The 22,962-nt window shown below is 40.4% G+C and overlaps 1 protein-coding gene across 2 annotated transcripts in view; it reads left to right on the plus strand.

Annotated features, from left to right (window-relative positions):
- Nucleotides 1–21,060: 21,060 nt before the first annotated feature.
- TPK1 (thiamin pyrophosphokinase 1) overlaps nt 21,061–22,962 on the plus strand; it is a 343,412-nt gene continuing 341,510 nt past the window's right edge. The window contains exons 1-2 of one of the 2 annotated variants that reach the window (XM_032305883.1): nt 21,061–21,149; nt 22,073–22,131. In XM_032305883.1, the coding sequence (XP_032161774.1) occupies nt 22,089–22,131 (43 nt within the window). In that variant the 5' untranslated portion in view covers nt 21,061–21,149; nt 22,073–22,088. Of the gene's footprint in view, nt 21,150–21,531; nt 21,664–22,072; nt 22,132–22,962 lie in introns of those variants that run through there. The other variant, XM_032305882.1, reaches the window with a different exon arrangement.

The raw sequence follows: 22,962 nt of genomic DNA on the forward strand, positions 1-22,962 counted from the left end.
CTTACAGACAACAGAATGATCCATTGGTGAAACTCCCGATGGCAGACCCACAGATGACAAGCTATTTAGTGAACAATTTAGTGAGTGTCTCATTACCTTTTCCCCAACCACAGACATGTGAGTTCATTCTATTAACCTTAATAAGGTTGCTTTTGAAGCACTTTCCTTCTAAGATTTAAATGGGAACTCTGTCATATGTCAGCCTACAACGGAATCTAAATAACCAGACCAATAAAGCAGATGCAATGTGCTAAAAAGACTTCATCTGCTACAGATGAGTTAGGATGCTCCCTTTTGCTTAAGCGAAGCTATTTATAGCCTGTCGGAAAATGAAAACTTAAGCAAGGAATAGGTTTCTATATTCTCGGAGCACTGAAGCTCCTTCATCCTTCCAGGTTAGTGAAGCACATCTCTCTCTAGGGCTGACCTATATAATCCTGCCCAGAAAGTTATTCTAAACAGGAGAATTTGAAAACCCATGAAGTGTATACATTAAAATTTAAGTCACAAAGAGCTTTCATGTTTCTAACTGAGCCAAGACACTATTAAACAGTTGATTTTGTATGATCAGCACATCCAAAGGTTTGGTTCTTTACAAACAGAATATCAGCTGTTTTAAATGCATTTTACTGCTGAATGAAAAGCTGTTCAGAAGAGTCATCATTGGGGGTGCCTGGGTGGCTCAGTGGGTTAAGGCTTCTGCTTTCGGCTCGGGTCATGGTCCCGGGGTCCTGGGATCAAGCCCCGTGTCGGGCTCTCTGCTCGGCGGGGAGCCTGCTTCCCTTCCTCTCTCTGCCTGCCTCTCTGCCTGCTTCTGGTCTCTCTCTCTGTCAAATAAATAAATAAAATCTTTAAAAAAAAAAAAAGAAGAGTCATCATTTTTTGTTTGTTTTATAAAATAATGGGGAAATACTGAGTCTTAGAAGTTAAGTCATCTTAACATCTAACATTCAAGAAACATCTAAGTTTCTTGAATCCTTAATTAAATAGCCCAATATACGTACCAGAACTTCCCAAGGCATATCAGGGAGCAAGGGAAGCCCTTATATGAAGAAAAAGATATTACTGGCATCAGAGAGATCAAAGGTATATTTGTGAATACTTTTCCTCTCACTTTTGTGTTTTCTTCATTTTTCCCTTTATATTGAAACTACTTTCCACTGGGGATGATTTTCCTCTCTGATTAAAGCAAATAACCATTTTTACTCCAAAGAGATGTTTGTTAGAATGAGTGAATATCTAATTGGTGAAATGAAGAGAGTAGAATGTTTGGGGGCTTTGCAGCACTCCAAGAAACCATTTCCCTCTCCAAATGTTCCAGGTGAGCCACCAGGGGGTCAAATACACAGGGTATGCCCACTGTTTATGAAAGCACAGCCACACGTTATTTGCGAATCGCTTTGCAGGAAATAGTGCCTTTCACACTAAACCCTGATGTGGAGTAGCCTCTACCTCTCTGGCAGGAATTTATGCTCAAGGTCACATAGTAACATGCCTTTCTCTTTCAAATGTCGGTATTAAAGTTGAATTCCGCCTTTGTTTGCACTGTGCAGAATCAAACAAAATCTCAGTTTACATAATAATATACGCCCAAGGCACCTGAGACATCCTCCTTCTGGGGGTTGTAATAAATGAAGATTGCTTCTGGAACTTCGTTGCCAGAGGTAAAGGCTAAGTGTGAATTTGAACTGGATCCAGAGTCTGATGCTTAGTTGGACATTAAAACTGTCGAGGGGTTTTATAAAACATGCCTAGTGCTTGTTTCACTGGGCAACTGGCCTTCTAGTGTACTGACTTCCAAGTTTCATCTGAGACTCTACCTGAGCGCCAAGAAACGTGAAACTGTTGATGCAAGAGGACATAATGTTTGTAATAAAATATTGTGTTTGTCTCTTTTATACCTATGCTTTTTTTTTTTTTTTTTTTTAATTACAAGACACTTAAGGGTGTTGTTCACACAGTCAAGCTTTGGACACGCTTAACATTTAAACTCTGCTGGGAGTTTTAAACAACTTCACTCTGAACTTCCTATATTTGATAGATTTGTTATAAGAATGTGTTAATTTAATGACTAACCAAATTACCTTTTTTAATCCTTTGGGTTTTTAAGAATTTATTTTTGGTGACCCTATTACAGTATTAATTGCTTCTTGTGTTCTAAATAGGAATTCTGGGTTCTTTTTTATGAAGTCATAACTTTCTTTTTCTACTGATACTCATAAACGTATGAACAGTTGCTAACAAAGTTTTCGTTGCCAGAGAAGGTAAGAATGAAGAAGTGAGGTAGTCGTTTTGGTGACTCGTGATATATGGGGAACTATATTCTGTGTGTACCCTAAGAAGTTCTTCTTAGACTTTCTTGGCCTCAGATTCCCCATTCATAAAATGGATATAAAAATGTCACATTTTATCAAATATGAGACACTGTTGATTGTGATGTACACTGTGTCACTAAGGAAAACCAAATACTACTTAAACTATAGCACGACACTTTCTTCTCCCTTGGGATTGTTATTTGATACTTATTGAAAGGTCTTTTTTAAGCCTTATTTAGATATATTTAATCATATGTCACACATTTGCTTCTATGATTTTCTGTGTGCACCATAATTCTCAATACACTTAAAAAAAAAAAAAGCTATATCCAATCTGTGAATTCACAGGCAGTGAAAACTGTTCTCCTGCCTACTATAGTTATAATCTACCATTAATTATAGATATTCTCATGGTCGAAGGTATAGCTTTGTGAAGAGAAATATATATATCTTAGACTATGTGGAGTATGGAATTATACTATGATCAATAATCTGATATATAATTATTTTGTGGTTTGCCTTGGTACTTGGAGCTATCAAAGTCTTCCAGGTACTATGGACAGCACCACGCTCCAATAAGCTTCCCTCTAATTAAGTACACAGATATGAGTGGCTTTTAACGGTAACTCCCTGTGAGACTGACCCAGAAGGCACCCAAGTGTATAAGCCAGGCTATCCTACTTGCTGTCTTTCAACTTCTACCTCCTCCTGTGACAGCAAACCTTTAAAAAAATGATAGCTCCATTCTGTCAAGCTTTACAGACTTTAGGGCTTTATATAAATCCTATTGAACCTACATATTCTAACTTGATGGCCTCATCCTCGCTGAAGCCTGCCCTGAACTGTTTAGTCAGTAGAAGTATCTTTGGAATTGTTTGGCACATGCCTTCACGATTCACTTTCCGTGGCTCATAATTCAAGGTATACAGTACTGCAGTACTGTACTGCTTTATTTCTCTAAATTCAGTAACCTTCCTGGTTCACTCAACCAAATGAGGAAAACACTAGACCACGTAATATAAAAATAAATCCCCTAGGTGTGATCTGTGAAAAGATTAGAAATGTCTGTAGTTCATACTACAAACCCCCTTTGCCTATGTAATGAACACAAACTCAATCTGTTTAAATGCATCACTTTGGTGTTTTCAATAAAAGTATGAGTGAATTATTAAGGAAAAATAAGAAAGGCTAGGGTCTGCTCTTGCCAGGAATAGTACTTGTATTTCTGTTCATGAGAATAAAATTTAAAACGTATCCTTTTAAAAGCAACACGTTTAAAATTCTGTGGGTGTTACAAATTTTGAGACATTTAGTGACTTTATACTTACTATCTCTCCTCAGCTTGTAGCTTCTCAAATTGATTAAGCCTTCCTTTAAGTGACCTAGCCTCGCATTATTCCAAGGGGAGCCCTAACAAAGGGACTTTGGGTCCCGCCCCTGATTTTCATCCTTAGATGTGCTCCTCTACTGCCCTCTACTGTGCGTATCAGTAATTTCTGCAAGGCTGCCGGAATGTGTACTGTTACTAATCGAAAAGCAGAATATCAAGTAAAAGCTCTGCTTTGCAAAGAGAAAAACCACAACGATAACCTTTTGAAAGTGGTAATTTTTCATTATAAGTTACCACAAAAATGTTCTACTTTAAGTCACCATTACTAGAATAATGCTCCAAAAATATGACAAATCATGCTAAAGAGAGTTGGCTATATTTGTAGCAGCAGGAGGGAATTATCTTAGAATCGCATGTTGGAACTTTTTCATTCACACCATGGTAAGTAAATGAGTTAAAACATTAAGTGTAGTAAAGCTCATAAACTGACTTCTCCCAATTTCCTTTTTCTAAATGTCTCCGTTCTTTACTGAGGAAAGGTATTCATTTTTCCTCTTTTATTGAACTGGAATGTAATATATGGTCGGCTATTTACTCTTGTTTATTTTTTTAAGATGTTATTTATTGATTGATTTGTCAGAGAGAGAGCACAAGCAGTGGGAGAAGCAGACTCCCTGCTGAGCAAGGAGCCCAACCGGGACTTGATCCCAGGCCCCTGGGATCATGACCTGAGCCGAAGACAGACGCTTAATGACTGAGCCACCCAGGCGCCCCTACTCTTTTTTATACTTGGATCAATTGCACTTTAACAAAAGTTGGTTCATATTAAGGCTCTTAATATTTTGTTTTCTTCTTTCTGTTCTGCCTTCCTTTCTTCCTTCAACAAATATTTTTTGAGCAACTTGTATCTTGTTGAGAGCTGGAACAAGATTGGTTCCTGTCCCCATGGAACTTACAGTCTATGAGGAGAAAATAGACATGTAACAAGCAATTGCAAGAATAAGTATTTAATTATAATTTTCCAGAACAACATTACACAGTGAGTAAGTAGTATAGGGGCCCTGAACTGGGAGGAACTCAAGAAACTGAAAAGGACCTGGAAGGTGAGCATGCTAAAGAAATGTGGGAGGTGAGGCTAGAGAATGAGGCAGGAGTAGAACATTCTGGGTCTTCCAGGACACGTTATAGATTTTGGCCTTTATCTCTATAGTAGTTGGAAACAGTCAGTGATTTTAGGCAGAGGAATGACATAATTTAGACTGTGTTTAAGAGAGATAACAATGTCATCTGGGTGGATGCAAATTTGGCGGGGGGGATATTACCCAAGTCCAGTGAAATAGGATGGAGGCCTGAAATAAAAAGGAGGCAGTGGATGAGTTAGAGAAAATTTTAGAAAACAAGAAGAGAAGGATTTGGTGTGTAGTTGGAGGAGAGTGTATAAAGGAAAAGTTGTGGAGTTGGATTAAAAGGGAAGAGTATTTCTGAAGTTTAGGAGGCTTGTAAATTCATCACTAGGTGTGCTGTTTCCTCTATTATTCAAAAGAAAACTGCCCCTTCTTTATCTTCTCTGCTCACACAGCAGCACACATGCAAAAATCCCCACGTTTTACAGTGATTTCAGGCACATTTTAGTTATACATCAGCTGAACTGATAAAGACAGATGCTTAATATATCCCCCTACCATATATATGCTGACATGTTAGATAATTTAAATATACAAGTGTGTGAATATGTATACATAAATGTATTTGTCTTGTGTATGTATATGTATATGTATATGTATATGTATATTGTGTATAGATATGTACACACACACACACACACACACACATCTATGCATGATGATTCAGGTGCTGCTAATAAGGATTCAGACCCTGCTATGAACCTTACAGTCAGGGACCAGAACACTAAAGCACATTTGGGACTCATGTGATGGGCCTGCACCTTCCACTCCTGAACTCAGTCAGGAAAACCATCAGGTAGCTTCCTTGTACTTTATTCAGTGTAGTAAACAGAAAGGCAATTAAAAACCAGCCATGAATAAACTAGACTGAAATTTCTGCCACACAGCAGTGCAAAAAAATGTGAACTGAAAATTTAAAGTAAAATCTAATTCAGAAAAGTTGAAATCCAAAGGATGTTTTCATAAGCAAACACAACTGCTATTTACATATAATCAAAACTTTTAAACCATAAAAGAAGCAAATAACAATGTAAAAGAGTCAGTAGAAGCAATAGGAAAATTAAGACAAAAATCACAGATGACTTAACAATCTGAAAAGGACTATAAAATAAGCTTAAAATAACTGAAAAGGTGAAAGAAAGAATGGATGTCATAACAGTATAAAATGGTATGAATAAAATATCAGATTTGAAAAATTTTTAAAAGATTCTGAAAATTTCAAAAAATTAAGGGAAAATATCTTCAGAATATTGTTAAGTAGCAGAAGTAAAATTTAAAAGAGAATTATTAGACCATCCAAATAGAATTGTTAGACCACAAATAGAAAATAAAAGATTTATTTTCTAGAGACATCTAACCAAAAAAGATCTGACTCAGAAATAATGGAATTTCAAAGTGAGATGTCCAAAAGAATGGTTCTGTGGATAATGGCTTGAATGAGGAAAGATAATGAAATCAATCACCCGTTCTATCCTGTGGATCAACAGCCAAAAAGTCTTCATCATAAGCACAGAACTTTTGAAGATATTTCTGGGATTTAAGGTTTAACTTTCAACTTTATGAAAAGAAGTTCCTCCCATATAGAAGAATGTGGAACAAAGATCTGCTTTTCTGCATAAACAACCAGAAAACTGTATAAAATATATGAAACAGAGCAGAAATGTGATGCCTGAGAGAAGAGAAACAAACAAGATGAATCTATCATCATTTTAGTTCTCTATCTGGAAGTAATTGCCACATTACAGGCTAGATACAAAACAAACCAAAACAAGTAAAACCAACTGCCTCACTGAGATGAAAAGACAAACATAAAATTTGGGGAGGCTAAGATGGCTGAGATTTTCTGGGCCAAGTACCAAGAAACCATGCAGAAAAGAGCTCCAGAGATTTGCATAAAGATCACTTCAAATCTTTGGCTGAATTCGGTTCTGGTCATGCATTAAGTAAGGACTCTAAAAAGACCAGCCAAAAACAACAACTAGAAAACTATACACTAAAAAATTCCCAGACTTCCACGGGGTTGGAAGATATTGGAATTCCTATAAGCCAGAGAGGGACAAATCTGTTAAATACACAGGACATTCACTAGAGACTTCAGAAGAATCATGCCTAAGTACTGGTACTCAATAGTCCTAGAAGAAAGACTACAGAACTATAGACCCATTCTAACAAAGCCTGAAGACAAACATCAAGAGAATGAAACAGATCCTCAAGTAACTTAACTGTCTGCCAAGTATAGTTCAAGATCTTTAAAGGAAAAAAAAAACAGAATTCACTCAACTCCACAAAATCATAATGTCCAGCACCTAACCAAAAATTGCTAGACATGCAAAGGAGAAGAATTAGCTGACTCATACTAGGAAAAGAAAAGACTACAAAAAGATCCCCCATGGCAGAGATGGTAGAATTATCAGATAAAGACTCTTAAAAAGCTGTTCTAATTATTCTCAAGGCTTTATAGGAAAATGAAAGATGTTTTTTAAATAAGAAAACAGGGGCATCTGGGTGGCTCAGTGGGTTAAGCCTCTGCCTTCCACTCAGGTCATAATCTCAGAGTCCTGGGATCGAGCCCCACATCGGGCTCTCTGCTCAGCCGGTAACCTGCTTCCTCCTCTCTCTCTGCCTACTTGTGATCTCTGTCTGTCAAACAAATAAACAAAATTAAATAATAAAACAGAACTTCTAGCACTGAAAAATACAATATCTGAAATGAAAAATTCACAGTGATGCCAGCATCATGGTGGCATAAGATGTCCCTCATATTTGTCCCCTTTCCTAAACAAAAATCCACCATCCATCCAGACAAAAGTATCCCTGAGGGAGCTGTGGGATTCCAGCACCATACATCATGGGATCCAGGAGGAATCTTGCCTACCCATGCAGGGTAACAGGCAGACAGACTGCAGTAGCGGGTGTGGACTCTGCAGCCATTCATGAACCAGCTCTAGCCACTCAGCTATGATCTGGAAGCCCCTGGAAAACACTGTCTTAGATAATCACCCAATCTGAGAGCGCATTTATGGAAGTACAGGTTTCCAGAGTTCACGGTCCAGCACACCATTAGAGCAAAAAACCACGAATATGAACACATGAATTTAGATGGGTAAGAGGAATAGCTTGACTTTACCTACCTCATCCTTCCTGCAAGGCAGCACAGCTGAGGGCCCTCACCCAAAACCAAAGATTTTATAGGAAAAGAATAACATTAATAATTCCTCATGATCATAGATGCAAAATCTTTAACAAAATACAAGCAAGTCAAATCTAGTAATATATAAAGAGGATAATACATCATGACCGATTAATGGAGTTTAAAATGTTATACATTTTAATAACAAGCCATGTGATTGTCATATTAACTGAATTAAGTGGGAAAATCATATAATTATAATCTTAAATCATGTAATCATATAATCTCAAGTCATATATTTTCCCCTTAACCTGTGAGGGGAAAATAGCCATTTCACAAAATTAGCTCATTTAGGGTGAAAATCTCAGCAAACTAAGGAATAGAAGGAAATTCCTCACCTGAAGAAAGCCCATTATGAAAAACCTACACATAACCTTGTAATTAATAATAAAAGACTGAATGACCTACGCCTAAGATTTGAAACAAGGCAAGGATATGTCTTCCTTTTGAAATTATACTGGAGATCCTATCCAGTACAATAAGGCCAAGAATAAAGATAAGTAAATACATAAAAGACATACTGATTAGAAAGGAAGAAACAAAACTATATTGCAAATAAAATAATCAGATTTTCACACAATATGACCTGTAAATTCTAAGAAATCTACAAACATGGGGCGCCTAGGTGGCTCAGTGGGTGAAAGCTTCTGCCTTCGGCTCAGGTCATGATCCCAGGGTCCTGGGATCGAGCCCCACATTGGACTCTCTGCTCAGCGGCAAGCCTGCTCTCCCCCGCCCCCTGCATGCTTCTCTGCCTACTTGTGATCTCTGTCAAATAAATAAAAATAAAATCTTTAAAAAAAAATCTACAAACAAGTTAAATGACTTAAATTTAACAAGATCACAGGATACAAGACCAATGTAAAAAATAAATTAAATTCTATATACTAACAAACAATTGATGTATAATAGTTGATGTATAAATATCTCGTAAATGGCACAATCCTGAAGTATGTGTTTCCCAGCATTTAACATGGGATGTAGCTCCAGCATCCCATAGATATACCTGGCTTGTGCACCCTTCTGCAGCACTTCTTTAATAACTCCACTCTTGACAAGTGCTTCCGTACCTCCAAATAAACAACAGTTGACCCCCAAACCATGTGTGGGTTAGGGATGCCAACATCCCATATAGTTGAAAATCCAGATATAACTTCTGACTCCCTAAAATCTTAGCCTACTGTTGACTGGAAGCCTTACGGATAACATAAATGGTTGATTAACACATTTTGTATGTTATATATATTAAGTACTATATTCTTACAATAAAGTAAGCTAGAGAAAAGAAAACATTAAGAAAATCCTAAGAAAGAGAAAATGCATGTGCAAGACCGTACTGACATTTATAAAAACAAAACCCACATATAAGTGACGTATGCAGTTCAAACTCATGTTGCAAAAGGGTCAGCTGTGCTTATACCCCAAATCCCTATTTTAGGTTCTGTTCCTGAGAAACTCAAACCAAACCATGTGACAATATGGTATGGCCTGGAGTTGAGGACATCATGACCAAGCCCTTTGGTGCCTACTTCCTGAGAAGTACAGAAAAATGGATCTTGGGCTTATAGATAGGGCCAGATTTTAAGTAGGTAAAGTTAGGGACTATAGGCTTGGAGGGGGTCGGGGGTGTCTGTGGAGTGTGTGGTACCAGGCTATGCTCATAGGAGCTGTTTTGAGTGGATTCCTTTATCAATACAATCATGATTTCATTATCTGTAAATTGTGATGGTATCACTTTCAGTTCATGCTGATGTCTGCAAGCAGTCAAAAGCACATGATAACCAGGGGCGCCTGGGTGGCTCAGTGGGTTAGGGCCTCTGCCTTCGGCTCAGGTCATGATTCCAGGGTCCTGGGATCGAGCCCCACATCAGGCTCTCTGCTCTGCAGGGAGCCGGCTTCCTCCTCTCTCTCTGCCTGCCTCTCTGCCTAGTTGTGATTTCTCTCTGTCAAATAAATAAAATATTTAATTTAAAAAAAAAGCACATGATAACCAATGAAAAAGAGACAGCAATATCATCTTGACCGTCTGTCTACTTTTTCCCTCTTCAGGCTCCAAAGTTGAGTGTTAATCCCAAGGAAGGGTGGGAAAGAGAAGGTTGTGGGAGAGCAGAATGCTTTTCTACCGCACTAACCCCACAAGTCTCCTTCGGGAGATGGGAGAGGAAGAAAGTCTTTAATCAAATATGAGATCTAAGTTTTACAGTGAATAGTCCAGAATTTTAATAACGGAGCCTATTTTAATAACTAGTTTTTAGACTTACAGTGAATTTTAGTATTAAAATAGACTTCAATACTTAATTAAAACATACAAAAATATAGTATCATACTATATGCTCTAATATAATTAAAATACACTAATTTAATATTTAATTAAAATATACTTAAGTTCATACTAAATACTAAATACTAGAAGTGACCAAAAATGATGAATTAGGGTGATGTCCTAAATAAGTCTCATATTTACCAGAAGATAGAGATGGGCAAGGTGTGGGGTCTGTGGTTTTTTAAACAGAACACACCTGGTGGTAGTCATTGAGAAATAAACACCATACATAGAAATACATATGAGTATATAACAAAATATAACATAAATGCTGCTTAAGTGAGCTGTGTCTGTTCCCTGGAACATGTATATATATTTAACCACCGAAAACATAGAGCATGAATTTGGGATGGTGTTTCTGAAGGATGATTGTCAATCAATCCAAATCACCGGGATTGTCAGGATTTCTGGGAATGTGGCCTCAAAAATCCTAGGTGGCTCAGTGGGTGAAAGCCTCTGCCTTCGGTTCAGGTCATGATCCGAGAGTCCTGGGATCGAGCCCACATTGGGCTCTCTGCTCAGCGGGGAGCCTGCTTCTCCCTCTCTCTCTCTGCCTGCATCTCTCTGTCTGTCGAATGAATAAATAAAATCTTTAAAAAATAAAATAAAATAAACGAGTTCATCAGGTGAATCTTAAGAACATTATAGTTTAAAAATTGTTCCACATATTATCCTGTATCTTGACTTTTTTGGAGATATTTTCCTTCTACTCTATTCTTCTTGGTAAAGATTCTTTTGGCTCTTCTGTTCTCTTTGTAATTCTGTATGTATTGTAAAATCAGTTTGTCATTTTCTAGAATATATAGAGCTGCTTCATTTCATTTAATCTTTGCATCAGATTATATTGTATTCTTTAAATTAATTTATCAATCATTCCTCTATTTTGGACATTTTAAACTTTTTGCCATTTTAAACCATGCAACAGTTCACGCCTGTGTGCACACATCATTAGAAAGTGTGCAAGTCTTATTTTCAGGCAGAGTCTTAGAAGTAGAAGAGCTGGGTCACAAGGAATGTGCATTTAAAATAATGATATAAATGATAAAGTTCACTATCAGAAAGGGAATTATCCACTTAGAATACATAAATGTGTATGAAAATGCCCATTTCCCCCAAGTCCTCTTAAACACTAGATATTATTCATCTTTTCCATTCTTTAATTTTATAAGGTTTATTGTTTTTGTTTCTATTTCTGCAATTATTAGAGAGCTGGGTATCTTTGATGAATTTACTGGCATTTTTCTTCCTCCCCTGAACTGCTTTCCTCTGGACTTTCCTCTGGACTGCTTTGTCTTTTTGATTGGCAGAGGCTCTTTTTATATTCTGGTTAGTAAGTTTTTGCTTGATATTCATGCTGCATAGATTTCTTCGCTATGTGCTGCTTGTCTTTTTAGGTTGTTTTTCTCTTTATAAAAGTTTAAAATTTCTTAGTCAAATCTGAGTTGACTTCTGAGTTGAGTTACCAAAGAAGACCTTCCTCATCTAAATATTACTGTTTAAAGTCCTTACTCAAAAAGGATTTGACCTTTATATTTAGCTTTTAATACATTAGAAATTTATCTTTATGTGGTATGAAGTAGAAATTTATTTTTATTTATTTCCATGTATAGATAATTATAGCAAGATACACTTTTTAAAGATATTTATTAACTATGTCACTATATCTTTTGTGTAATGTAAAATGTCACATTTATCATAAACTAAATTCCCACACATGTAAGTGTACTTCTGAACTCTATTTTGTTCTATCAAAATACCTGTTTCTATGCTCATGCTACCTTTTTATTTTCTATTTTTAATTTTTTTAGTATTATTATTTTTTAAGTAGTCTCCACACCTAGCCTGGAGCCCAACACAGGGCTTAAACTCATGACTCTGAGATCAAGACCTGAGCTGAGAGCAAGAGTTGGCGGCTTAACTAAGGCACCCAGTGCCCCACTTCATGTTACCTTTTTTTTTTTAATTTAAAGATTTTATTTATTTATTTGACAGAGAGAGATCACAAGTAGGCAGAGAGAGGAGGAAGCAGGCTCCCTGCCGAGCAGAGAGCCCGATGCGGGACTCGATCCCAGGACCCTGAGATCATGGCCTGAGCCGAAGGCAGCGGCTTAACCCACTGAGCCACCCAGGCGCCCTTCATGTTACCTTTTTAAAATTACTGTCATGACATATATTTTTCTTTTCCTACTAGGAAAATCTCATTTTATTGACCTTTTTTTTTTTAAAAAAAGTTATTGGGGTGCCTGGGTGGCTGGGTTGGTTAAGCTTCCAACTCTTGATTTTGGCTCAAGTCAGGATCCCAGGGTAGAGAGATCAAGCCCTTCTATGGGCTCTGCACTAGGTGTGGAGCCTGCTTAAGATTCTTTCCTGTTCTGTATGCCCCACCCCCTCCCCCTCTATGCACACTCTCTCTAAGGAAAAAAAAAAAAAAAAAGGAGTTATTATTCTCCTATACTTACAAATCAGTTTGTAAAATTCCTTAAAAATCATCCCACCTGCTCAGAAAATCCCAAATGCTCAGAAAAAGAGCATTAAATTTATTAGATTTCTTTGAAGGTTTTTTTAAAGTGATAATGAGTCTTCTCGATTAAAAACATGTATGTCTTACTATTTATAAAAATCTTTTATAGAAAACAGGATATTTTTTAACATTTAACATTTGGCAGGCCTCCCAAATTCTATAATTTATTGATGGAAAAGCACATAGTCAAGACTATGGTAGATAAGCTAGTAAGGCTTTTAAATCCTGAAGAGTGGCAGGCTATATGACATCCCCAAATATACCATTGTGGCATAAGGAATAGTTTGAATTAAAGGCACTTGAAAAACAGCACGTTTAAGAAGAGCACTCTGACCTCTTTCTGAAAGCAGGAGCTCAGACTCCCATGTGAAAGAAGAAGAGAAGCATTCTTACCGCCAGAGACCCAGAGTGGAGGCAGAGAGTATTCTGGGCAAATAGACCTTGCTAAAATAGCTCATTTTCTGTTAGCCTCCCCATACATTTTACATTTTACTTACTTTTCCACAATTGCCTTTATTTGTTAAACCCACTTTGAAGGCATTTGGGTTTTACTACTTCTTTGGGTCTTCATTTACTTATGAGGGCGCCCATGTTACATAAAAACTATATTAAATAGATGTGTATGGTTTTGTTCTATCTGTTAATCTGTTACATTAATTTAATTCTCAGGCCCAGGTGATGACCATAAGAGGAAACGGGTGAGGTTTTGACCCTGCCCACATTTACACAGATATTCCCTACATTTATATTATTCCTTTTAAATTCATTTCCCTCCCCTTTCACTTGTCCGCTCCCATCTCAGTAAATAAAATTACTATATACCTCACTGTAAAAGCAAAAAATAGAGGAGTCAAATCTCGCATGCCCCATATTTGATGCATGACCAAGAAGAGCTGATTCTGACCCCAGAATATACCCCAAATCCTTTCACTTTTGTGCTTCTCCACCCCAGGCATCATTTCTTAGCGGATGCCTCTTGGTGGTTCAGACTAAAGTTGGACTGTGTATAACCAAAGCTTGGCAGGGTGGGGGGATTAGATAAGAATGGCTTAACCAAGATAGAAGCTTATTGTTCTTTCACAAATATAACAGTGTTTGAAACAAGATAAGAGTTGGTTCCCTTTTGGTACTGAAAGCCAGGTTATTGACTGCTGAAGCAAGAACGTTTTCTATTATGTAAGTGGCTTCTAACATAGAAGGTGTCAATGTCTGAGAGTTCGTGGAACGTCCAGGTATTTCTAAAGCCTCTCATTCATTAAGTATCATCCATAGGTTAACACTGAAAAGAAATAAAATAAAATAAAATGACAAAAGAAAGTATTATCCATAGGTTAAATAAATAATGTCTAGCTCATATTTATCCTATGGCATAATGGATATTTTTAGTGATATGCCAATCTTCTTGTGGTTAATAAATATATCCTGTACAAATATGCATACATATATTATATTATATATATATAATTATACACATATAAATATATATATAGTGTGTGTATGTATGTGTGTATATATATATATATATATATATATACACAATTATATAGGGAGGGGGGAGAGAGAGGCAGAGAAAAAGAGCTTGCTATGCACTATATACTATGGCCCTGAGAATATAGCAGTGAACAGATTAGGCCAAATTCTGGCCTTGTCATGGAAAACAGGGTCAATAAATAAATGAACAAATGTTCTAAAGAAGAAAAACAGTGTCTAAGATAGTGACTGAGGGAGGTAATTTTTTGATGGAAAATTAAAGACTCTTTGAAGGGGTGACATTTGAGCTTGAAATGAGCCAATGATGTGAAGAACTTGATGGGCCAGGGAGACGAACATTCCAGAAAGAAAATGGAACAGAAAGGACTTGTTCTGTTTAAAAAGCATGACAGAAGCAAGTTTGGTTGGCTCTTCATATGTAAGGAGAAGAAATGCTATAAGATTGTGTATAGGCAAAGGCCAGATTATTCAAGGCCTTTTCAGTTTAGATTTTCTTCTTAAATCAGCTGATGAGTTTAAGCAAGCAGGGACACGATCTATTTTAAGGTTTAGAAGAACCTTGGCTACTCTGCCGGCACTAGAGGAGAGAGGCAGGCAGATGAAAGGGGACAAGAGATAGTGGTTGTTATGGAGTCTGGATACGAGGGCAACCCGGGCTTGGCTAGCCTGCTCTTAACGTTGGATCTTTTTCCATTTAGCAATAGTACCCATTTTTGCGAGCTCTACTTCATCCCATCTAAAAGACTGCATTTTCCGGCCTCCATTAAACCAGATGGGCCACGTGATTAAGTGCTAGCCAATTAGGTTTGACTAAAGTATTGTGTGAGACTTAGGAGAAGCCTCTAAGGATGTTAGAGTTTCACCTGAGCCTGAGCTCCAGTGAGAGAGTGATGGCTAAGAAACTCCCCCACCTTCTTGTTTGCTGGACACCTCCTCCCCACCTTTTTGTGTTCCAGGAAAAGGGTTACTTCAATGAAATACCCTCCCCATATGACTTCGATAAGACTCCCATAAGATTCTCAGATAATTCCCTTGTATTTAACTGATAAAGAGACGTCTTTATTTATCTATTTATTAAGAGATCCTCCAACTCTCTCTCTTTTTTTTTTTTTTTTTGAGATAGAATTGATGTGTTCCAGGTATATCCAGCACCTCATTCTTTGTCTCAAGAATGACTAGATGATATTAAAAATGTTTGCCTGAGCAGGACGGTAGCCATGGAAGTTGGAATCTGCAAAGGAGTGTGTAACAACTCACCTGCCAAATCAACTAGCCTTGAAAATGGATGGCGCTGGAGTGTCGGGCCCATATCCGGCCGGCGCTGGCTGTGGGTGAAAAAAAAAAAAAAGTTTGCCTGAAAAGAGCTAAACACAGAGATGTTTCCTGTTCAGCTGACTGAGATTTCCCCCGTGTGCAAAATGGTCCCAGCTCCAAATCATCCCACTTTTAATTTATCTATGCCTCCCCATAAAATCTAAGGCAAAATTACACTGTGATGACATGTGGATCTTAGGATCTAGGGTATGCTCCTTGTTGCAATAGCCTGAGAATGTTTTCCTTAATTGTCTGGTGCATTTTGTCTCTCAGGTCTCTTTATATGGCAGATAATATTTTCCTTTCTCTTCTTCCTTCCTAATGCTTGAAATGTATAAGGTGAAGGCTGACTTCAGGCAGCCTTCTTGTGCCACAAGGTGGCATACATTTAAAATGAATCCTATTATATCAGACTATGGAAAGAACTATAAAGAAGAAGCATAAAAGAATGTAATGAAATTATAAGCAAAATGAGATTAATTGTGAGGGGTTTGAGCAAATCTCAGGGAAGACTTTTCAGAGATGATACTTCATGTAGGTCCTAAAATAATAAGCATTTTTATTGATGGATGAGTGAAAATGACAAGCATGGTAGAATCTGATCCAAACTGCCCTCAACAGGTTGAATAAGTGAACTACTAAAATTTGGTCTTTGTTATAGTTGGGGCCTCCATTTTAAGGTAATGAAATAAAATATAAAAGACCTTAAACCAGTGACTGCAACAAGATAATTGGTCAGTAAATATAAATATGCTTTATTATTTAAAAGTTTTGCAATCTGACAAATAAACTTATCTCACTGTTGAAATTTGTAATGATAAAGGAAATTTCAACCTTTAATGTTTGTGGGCCTTGCTCCTGGGCTGCCAGGGAAGCTATATTTTAACATTTACTAAGGTCAAAATGACCTTGAAGAACCCCAAAGCATGGGCATTATTTGTGCTTCAGGCATACATTGTACATCTGCTTGTTCACACCTAAAAGGAACATTCTGAACACAGAGGTTAAGAAGAAGAAAGAAACTTCCCTGGTTCCCATGATGTCAAAGTCCTACAGCCCTGCATACACTAGAAACTTAAGGTCTACAACTTTCTGAAATGTCCTTTGTCTAATGATTTGTTAACTTTTTATGGTAAAAGTGTGTATGACCCTATAGCAAATGTTCCTTTGCCAAAGCACTCTCTTGCTAACATTGTGTATCCAGGGCAGCTGTCCTGACTTGGGCGCAAATAAAACTCCTTTCTTTTAGAAAGTCTGGAGGGTTTGTTCATTTTCTGTCAACAGTTGTGTTTTTCACATGTTTATTTGCCATGTGAATATTTTCTGTAATTTGCCTGTTTATATCCTTTGTCATTATTTCACTGTTTTGCTCGACTTACTGATGGGTTTGTAGTTCTCCATGTCATCTGGATAGAGCAACCACTTGTCTGTTACATGTGCAAATATTTTCACTCCATCTCTGGTTTGTTGTCTTCTTAGTTTCACTGGTGGCATCTTTAAACAGGTAGACTTTTGAAATTTATTGTAGTTAAGTATTTCAGCTTTCTTTTAAACAATTTTGGGAGACACTTGGTCTAGATTACCCATAAAACTTTGCAAAAATGTAGGCTACAGCTATCAACAGTGACATCTTCAAGATATATATGGAGTACCATGTTCATGGAGCAGGACAAACATTTGCTGTCAATCTGTATATGCTAGCACCAGCCCAGGTGTTTAGCTGTACCGAATCCTTTGATTCTTACAGAACCCTTCCAAAGTAGGCAGTGTTGTTTCTGTCTTATAACTGAGGAAACTGAAGTTTCAATGTTCCATAGCTAGTAGGTGACATAGTTGAAATGGCCTGTGGGGCCCAACTATGATTGCAAACTCATAATATTAATTAGCAGTTTGGTTTAAAATTGTGTATGAGATAGGTGTACATTTGGCTTAAGAGAGGTAAATGTGAAAAACACCTGAAAGTTCTATTTGATCTGGTAGCTAAAAAAGTGAAGCAACATAGACAATGTTGTACTCTTCTATGATTGGATTACACCTGGAACATTGTGAGATAAACAGTCAGATAGTAGTTAAAGAAGTTAAAACAGACTTTATTTAGTAACTACCGATAGTAGGAGAAAAAGCTGAGCTCCATTCTGATTTGCGCAGAAGTGATTTGAGTGTTTTAAAGGGAGAATTAGGGAGGAAGAAGTGGAGGACCTAGTAGAGTGAGAGAAGTAAAAAATTATAAAGGGTTGGTCAGTGTGTATGTGATTAGGACACACATTGTTTGCTAGCTAGAAGCTAGGATTCTGTCCCCCAACAGAGATGGGGAAACAGAGGCCCAATCCCTCCTGATGATTATATTTCAAAGAAATGGCTCTCAGGTCCTGGAGAGAGAGGCAGGTGGGGACAGAGAGAGGAGAGAAAGAGGCACTTCTGAGTTGCTAGAGATAATATGTCACAATTTTAAGCCCTTTGAGAGGTAAGAGGTTATCATCAGATTTTGGCCAGAACAGACAGTAAATCTGGCAGCCATAATGTTGGGAACAAAAGACACCCTCAAATTAGAAAGTAATAACTGACAGACATGATGAGTTCCCTGATGCCACGGGAGGAAACACTAACATTTTTTTTTAATATTTTTAATTTTTTTTATTTTTCATAAACGTATAATATATTTTTATCCTTAGGGGTACAGGTCTGTGAATTGCCAGGTTTACACACTTCACAGCACTCACCAAAGCACATACCCTCCCCAATGTCCATAACCCCACCCCCCTTCTCCCAACCCTCCTCCCCCCAGCAAGCCTCAGTTTGTTTTGTGAGATTAAGAGTCACTTATGGTTTGTCTCCCTCCCAATCCCATCTTGTTTCATTTATTCTTCTCCTACCCATTTAAGCCCCCATGTTGCATCTCCACTTCCTCATATCAGGGAGATCATATGATAGTTGTCTTTCTCCTATTGACTTATTTCACGAAGCATGATACCCTCTAGTTCCATCCACGTCATCGCAAATGGCAAGATTTTATTGCTTTTGATGACTGCATAAGTATTCCATTGAAACACTAACATTTTAAACAAGCCGAATGACCATGAGGAACAAAAGCAGTCACACAGCCTAAGGTGACAAACTTGCACAAAATTCAGTAAATTTGCAAAAAGACTCCTGTAACCCTTTGTGTCATGCTCTCCAATGGCTGCCACATCCTGAAACCACCGCCAGAAATATTGAGCTCTATTCTGCTCCTGAAACTAGTAGTTTGGGACTTGAGTCTAACCAGGTTCCATAAAGGCACAGAATTTGTGTGTTTTGCCTATTTAACCTAAGCCTAATCCTCCCTCTTCAGAGCATAATCTTAGCTTGTAACTCAATACTGCACTTCCGTATTTGCAAACTGCATATAATACGATTTTTCCTTGTCTCTGACCAGATTTTTTGTTGACAAGCATTCTTGGTGTCATTTTATGGGGGTGGAAGGAGCAGCACTGGGGTCAATCTAGGGACAGGGCTTGTGCAACCAGAAGTCATATTAGAAGTTGGTCAGGTGTCTTACTTAGTCTTGCAGAGGTCTGCAGGAGTTGCTGTGTGCTGAGAAATGTGCAGTTCTCACTGGTTCGTGGAACTACAATTTACAAGCAACATTAAATACAGAGAATAGGAACCAGGATGGTAGAGTCTAAAAGTCACATCACATTAGAACCTTGAGAAAATTGAACTTAGCCTAGAAAAGGTAAAGTCTGGGTAGTTGCCATGAGCACACTATGGAGGTGCACACGTGTTGTGTTTTTCCACAATGTCAGCTTTATTCCGTCATAAAGCAAGATTAACAATTGTAAAGCAGCTTCAAGATTTCAAACTCAATGGCATTTTGCTGTGTGTTTAACTTGGCTTCTCACACATCACACGAAGCAAAGTGTAAGACAAAGTCACCCGCCAAGCAAAATACAAGGGGTAGGAAGTTAACAAACCAAAGTCAAAGTCAGTCTGGGAGTGTGCAGTTGAGATAAAGCCTCAGTCCGGTCAGAGAGAGCTGTTGGCACGTGCTGCTTATTAAGTTCAAGCCACGGAGAATGTTCAGAGATCAACAGGGCAGAGCCTTTGGTGGCAATTACCTTTTTGATGTGGTCAGCTGTGAAAAGATCCTTATCTAGAAAGTCTGGTCTTTTCTTGGAAAGATCCTCACTCTTTAAAGGCGTTTAATCGGACTTTGTGCCTTTGTAGACCTCTTCTGGTTTTCCTGGTTATCAGTTCTGGGTATCCTCAGCTTGTGTTGTTTTCAGTGACATCTAGTCTTAGCTACAACATATTTGGCTGCATAAATCACGGCTTAACACGGTCACTGTTGGATATGAGTGACTCCATCTTGCTTTCCACGCAATACATTGAAGATGATTATGAGGACCAGAGATCCCTCCAACATGTGGTGGTGCTGGGAGTTGGGAACATTGACAGCTACAGTAAGGGGATTTTTGCCTAAAGTAAGAATTTTTCCGGTGATTAAGATTGCTTAGTTTTGGAAAAGCTCCATGGCAAAAGGAGGGAGCACTCCATCCTAGGAGTGTTAAGGAACAAATGGAAATGCTAGTAGGTGGCTTAAAATTTTTTCAAACTAAAAATGTATTGACCTTCAGGCGCCTGGGTGGCGCAACGGGTTAAGAGTCCAGTTCTTGATTTCAGCTCAGGTCATGATCTCAGGGTCCTGGAATGAGCCCCGAGTCCCGCTCAAGCTTATCAGAGAGTTCTGCTTGGGGATTTCTCTCTCTCCCTCTGCCCCTCACCCTGCTCACAGGCTGTGCTCTCTCTCAAATAAATGAATCTTTAAAAACAAACAAACAGGGGCACCTGGGTGGCTCAGTGGGTTGGGCCTCTGCCCTCAGCTTGGGTCATGGCCTCAAGGTCCTGGATCAAGCCCCGCACCGGGCTCTCTGCTTGGGGGGAGCCTGCTTCCCCCCGCCTCTGCCTACTCGTGATCTCTCTGTCAAATAAATAAAATCTTTAAAAAAACAAACAAAAAACCCCCAAAGAAACAAACACAGAATTTTATTGACCTGAAAGGGATGAAACAGTAAGTTTTGTCAGCAAAATGCGTTTATTCCAGAAGAGCAAAGAACTGCAGTTCAGGGCCCGCAAGCTGTGGCGACACCACAGGTAAGCCCCACGAAGGAGAGGACCGTTACTTCAGGGAGGAGGAGGAGGAGGAGGACGGTGGGAGGGTAGCTCTGAGCTGACAGCTCCTGGACAAGAGCAAGAGTTCAGGATGAGGAGGGATCTCGTTGGTGGAGCGCGCTGGGCTCGCTGGCGGACGCGCCATCCAGCTGCTTCCACTTGGGGCCCGTGACTGCGGCGTCCTTCCTGTCGGAAGAGGCTCCCGCTGCGGTCTGTCACCGACGCTCCTTCCTGTAATTGGCGATTCTTCTTGTAACTGGCGGCAAGGGCACGGCCCGAGGGCCCCCCTCGGACGAGGGTTCCCGTTAGGAGCTTCGACACCTTCCTCTGGTTAGGCCCGCCGGGAAGGGAGGAAGGACAGCCGCGGGGGCGCTCGCGCTGCAGGCGGCACGCGGGGATCGGAGGGAGAGGGGACCGGGAGGACGGGCTCCGGAAAACCGGGAGGTTGCCCGGCTCTGAGGCCAGGCTGAGGAAGGGTGACGGAGCGGCTTCTGCTTGGTTTGGAGCCCAGCGCGGCCTCCTCACGGACGGCAGCGCAGAGCGCTGGGCAGCGACACCCGCGCCGGCCGGAGCGCAGAGCTGGCGTGGCAGACAGCCGCGGGAGGAAGTCCCCTGGCGGGCGGCCCGGCGTCGGCGACGTCGGGGGCGCGCGGCCCGGCGGGAACGCGCGGCCCGCACCGGCCCACGGCTCCGGAAGAGGGCGGGGCCGCCTCGCGCGTCCGTTACTTAAGCCGGCGAGCGCCTGCCGCGCGCCGTCGAGGCTCCTCAGCTGAGCTCCGAGCGGTCGATCGCCCTCGCTCCCGCAGCCCCGGCTCCGCTCGCCGCGGGCTCCACCCGCCATTGTGTAAGTGCGGCCGCCGCTCTGCGCGCCGCCCGCCGTGTGGGCGCGCGGGCCGCGGGGTGGGGCGGGCAGCGCGAGGAAGGGGGGTGGTGGGCAGCCGCGTCTGGCTCTGCAGTCCCCGGATGGTGGCGGTGCGCGGGGACAGGGAGGAGGGAGCGGCTCCCGGAGGCACGCGCGGCGTCTGCCCGCCCCGCCGGCCGGCCTCCCTCTTGGCTCCTCCCCGCGGAGCCGGGCGGCGGGGCTCCCAGCGCCGGGGCTCCCTGGAGCTCCGCCCGGAAGCCGCCGCGGGAGCGCGGGGTGGACGCGGCCGGCGTCCTGGGGGAGTTCGCGGACTGTGAATTAGCTAGGAGGCATCCTAACGTGGCGTTTCCCTTGTGTGTGTGTGTGTGTGTGTTTTTTCTCTTAAATGCAGAGGCCTGTAGTCCGATATGGAGCATGTCTTTACCCCGTTGGAAGCCCTTCTTCCCACCGGTACTGTACCCTTGCCACGTTTCGCCGTCACCTGCCCCTGCCTCCGAGCCCTGAAAGGTTAAAAGGGCCGAACTCGAGACCCAGAAAGGTTCCCAGTCGGCCGCAGACTCCCGAGTCCTGAGCCGTTAGGCATACTCCTCAGCCCCTCTCCTGCCTCAGTTTCCTCCCCTGAAGTCACAGGGATAGAGGGCAGCCCTTGCCTCAGCGTTTTCCCGGATGCGCGCCACCTGGAGAAGAGGGAGCGCCACGTGCGACGTGAGCCCTTAGGGCTCGAGAACGAGCAGCTCGAGCTACTCCGCATCCAGCGGGGTTAAGATCAGGCGTTATTGCCCACCTTGCGTTTTTAATCCATTAAAAACCCCAGAGCTTATTGAATACAAGATTTTTTTTGAAAAGGTTTTTAATTTATTTATTTGATAGAGATCACAAGTAGGCAGAGAGGCAGAGAGAGAGAGAGAGGGAGAGAGAGAGGGAAGCAGGCTCCCTGCTGAGCTGAGAACCCGATGTGGAATTCCCAGGACCCTGAGATCATGACCTGAGCCGAAGGCAGCGGCTTAACCCACTGAGCCACTCAGGTGTCCCTGAATACAAGATGTTTCAAAGCTCTAACACTCACTTGTGGATTTTTATCGTTTTACCAAATTATCGTCATTGGTTGTGTAGAAGTCCTGTTTTATCAGGGTATATAAATATATATATATATATATATATATATAAGGTTTCCTATAGACACGTGGATGATTGGGTCTGGTTAGCGTATTGAATTTGATTTGGGCTTGACCAATTGTTTCATATCCTGGAATATTGATGGTAGAACAAAGAGTAGAAGTA

The sequence above is a fragment of the Mustela erminea genome, chromosome 11, assembly GCF_009829155.1.
Source record: "Mustela erminea isolate mMusErm1 chromosome 11, mMusErm1.Pri, whole genome shotgun sequence".
NCBI lineage: Eukaryota > Metazoa > Chordata > Mammalia > Carnivora > Mustelidae > Mustela > Mustela erminea.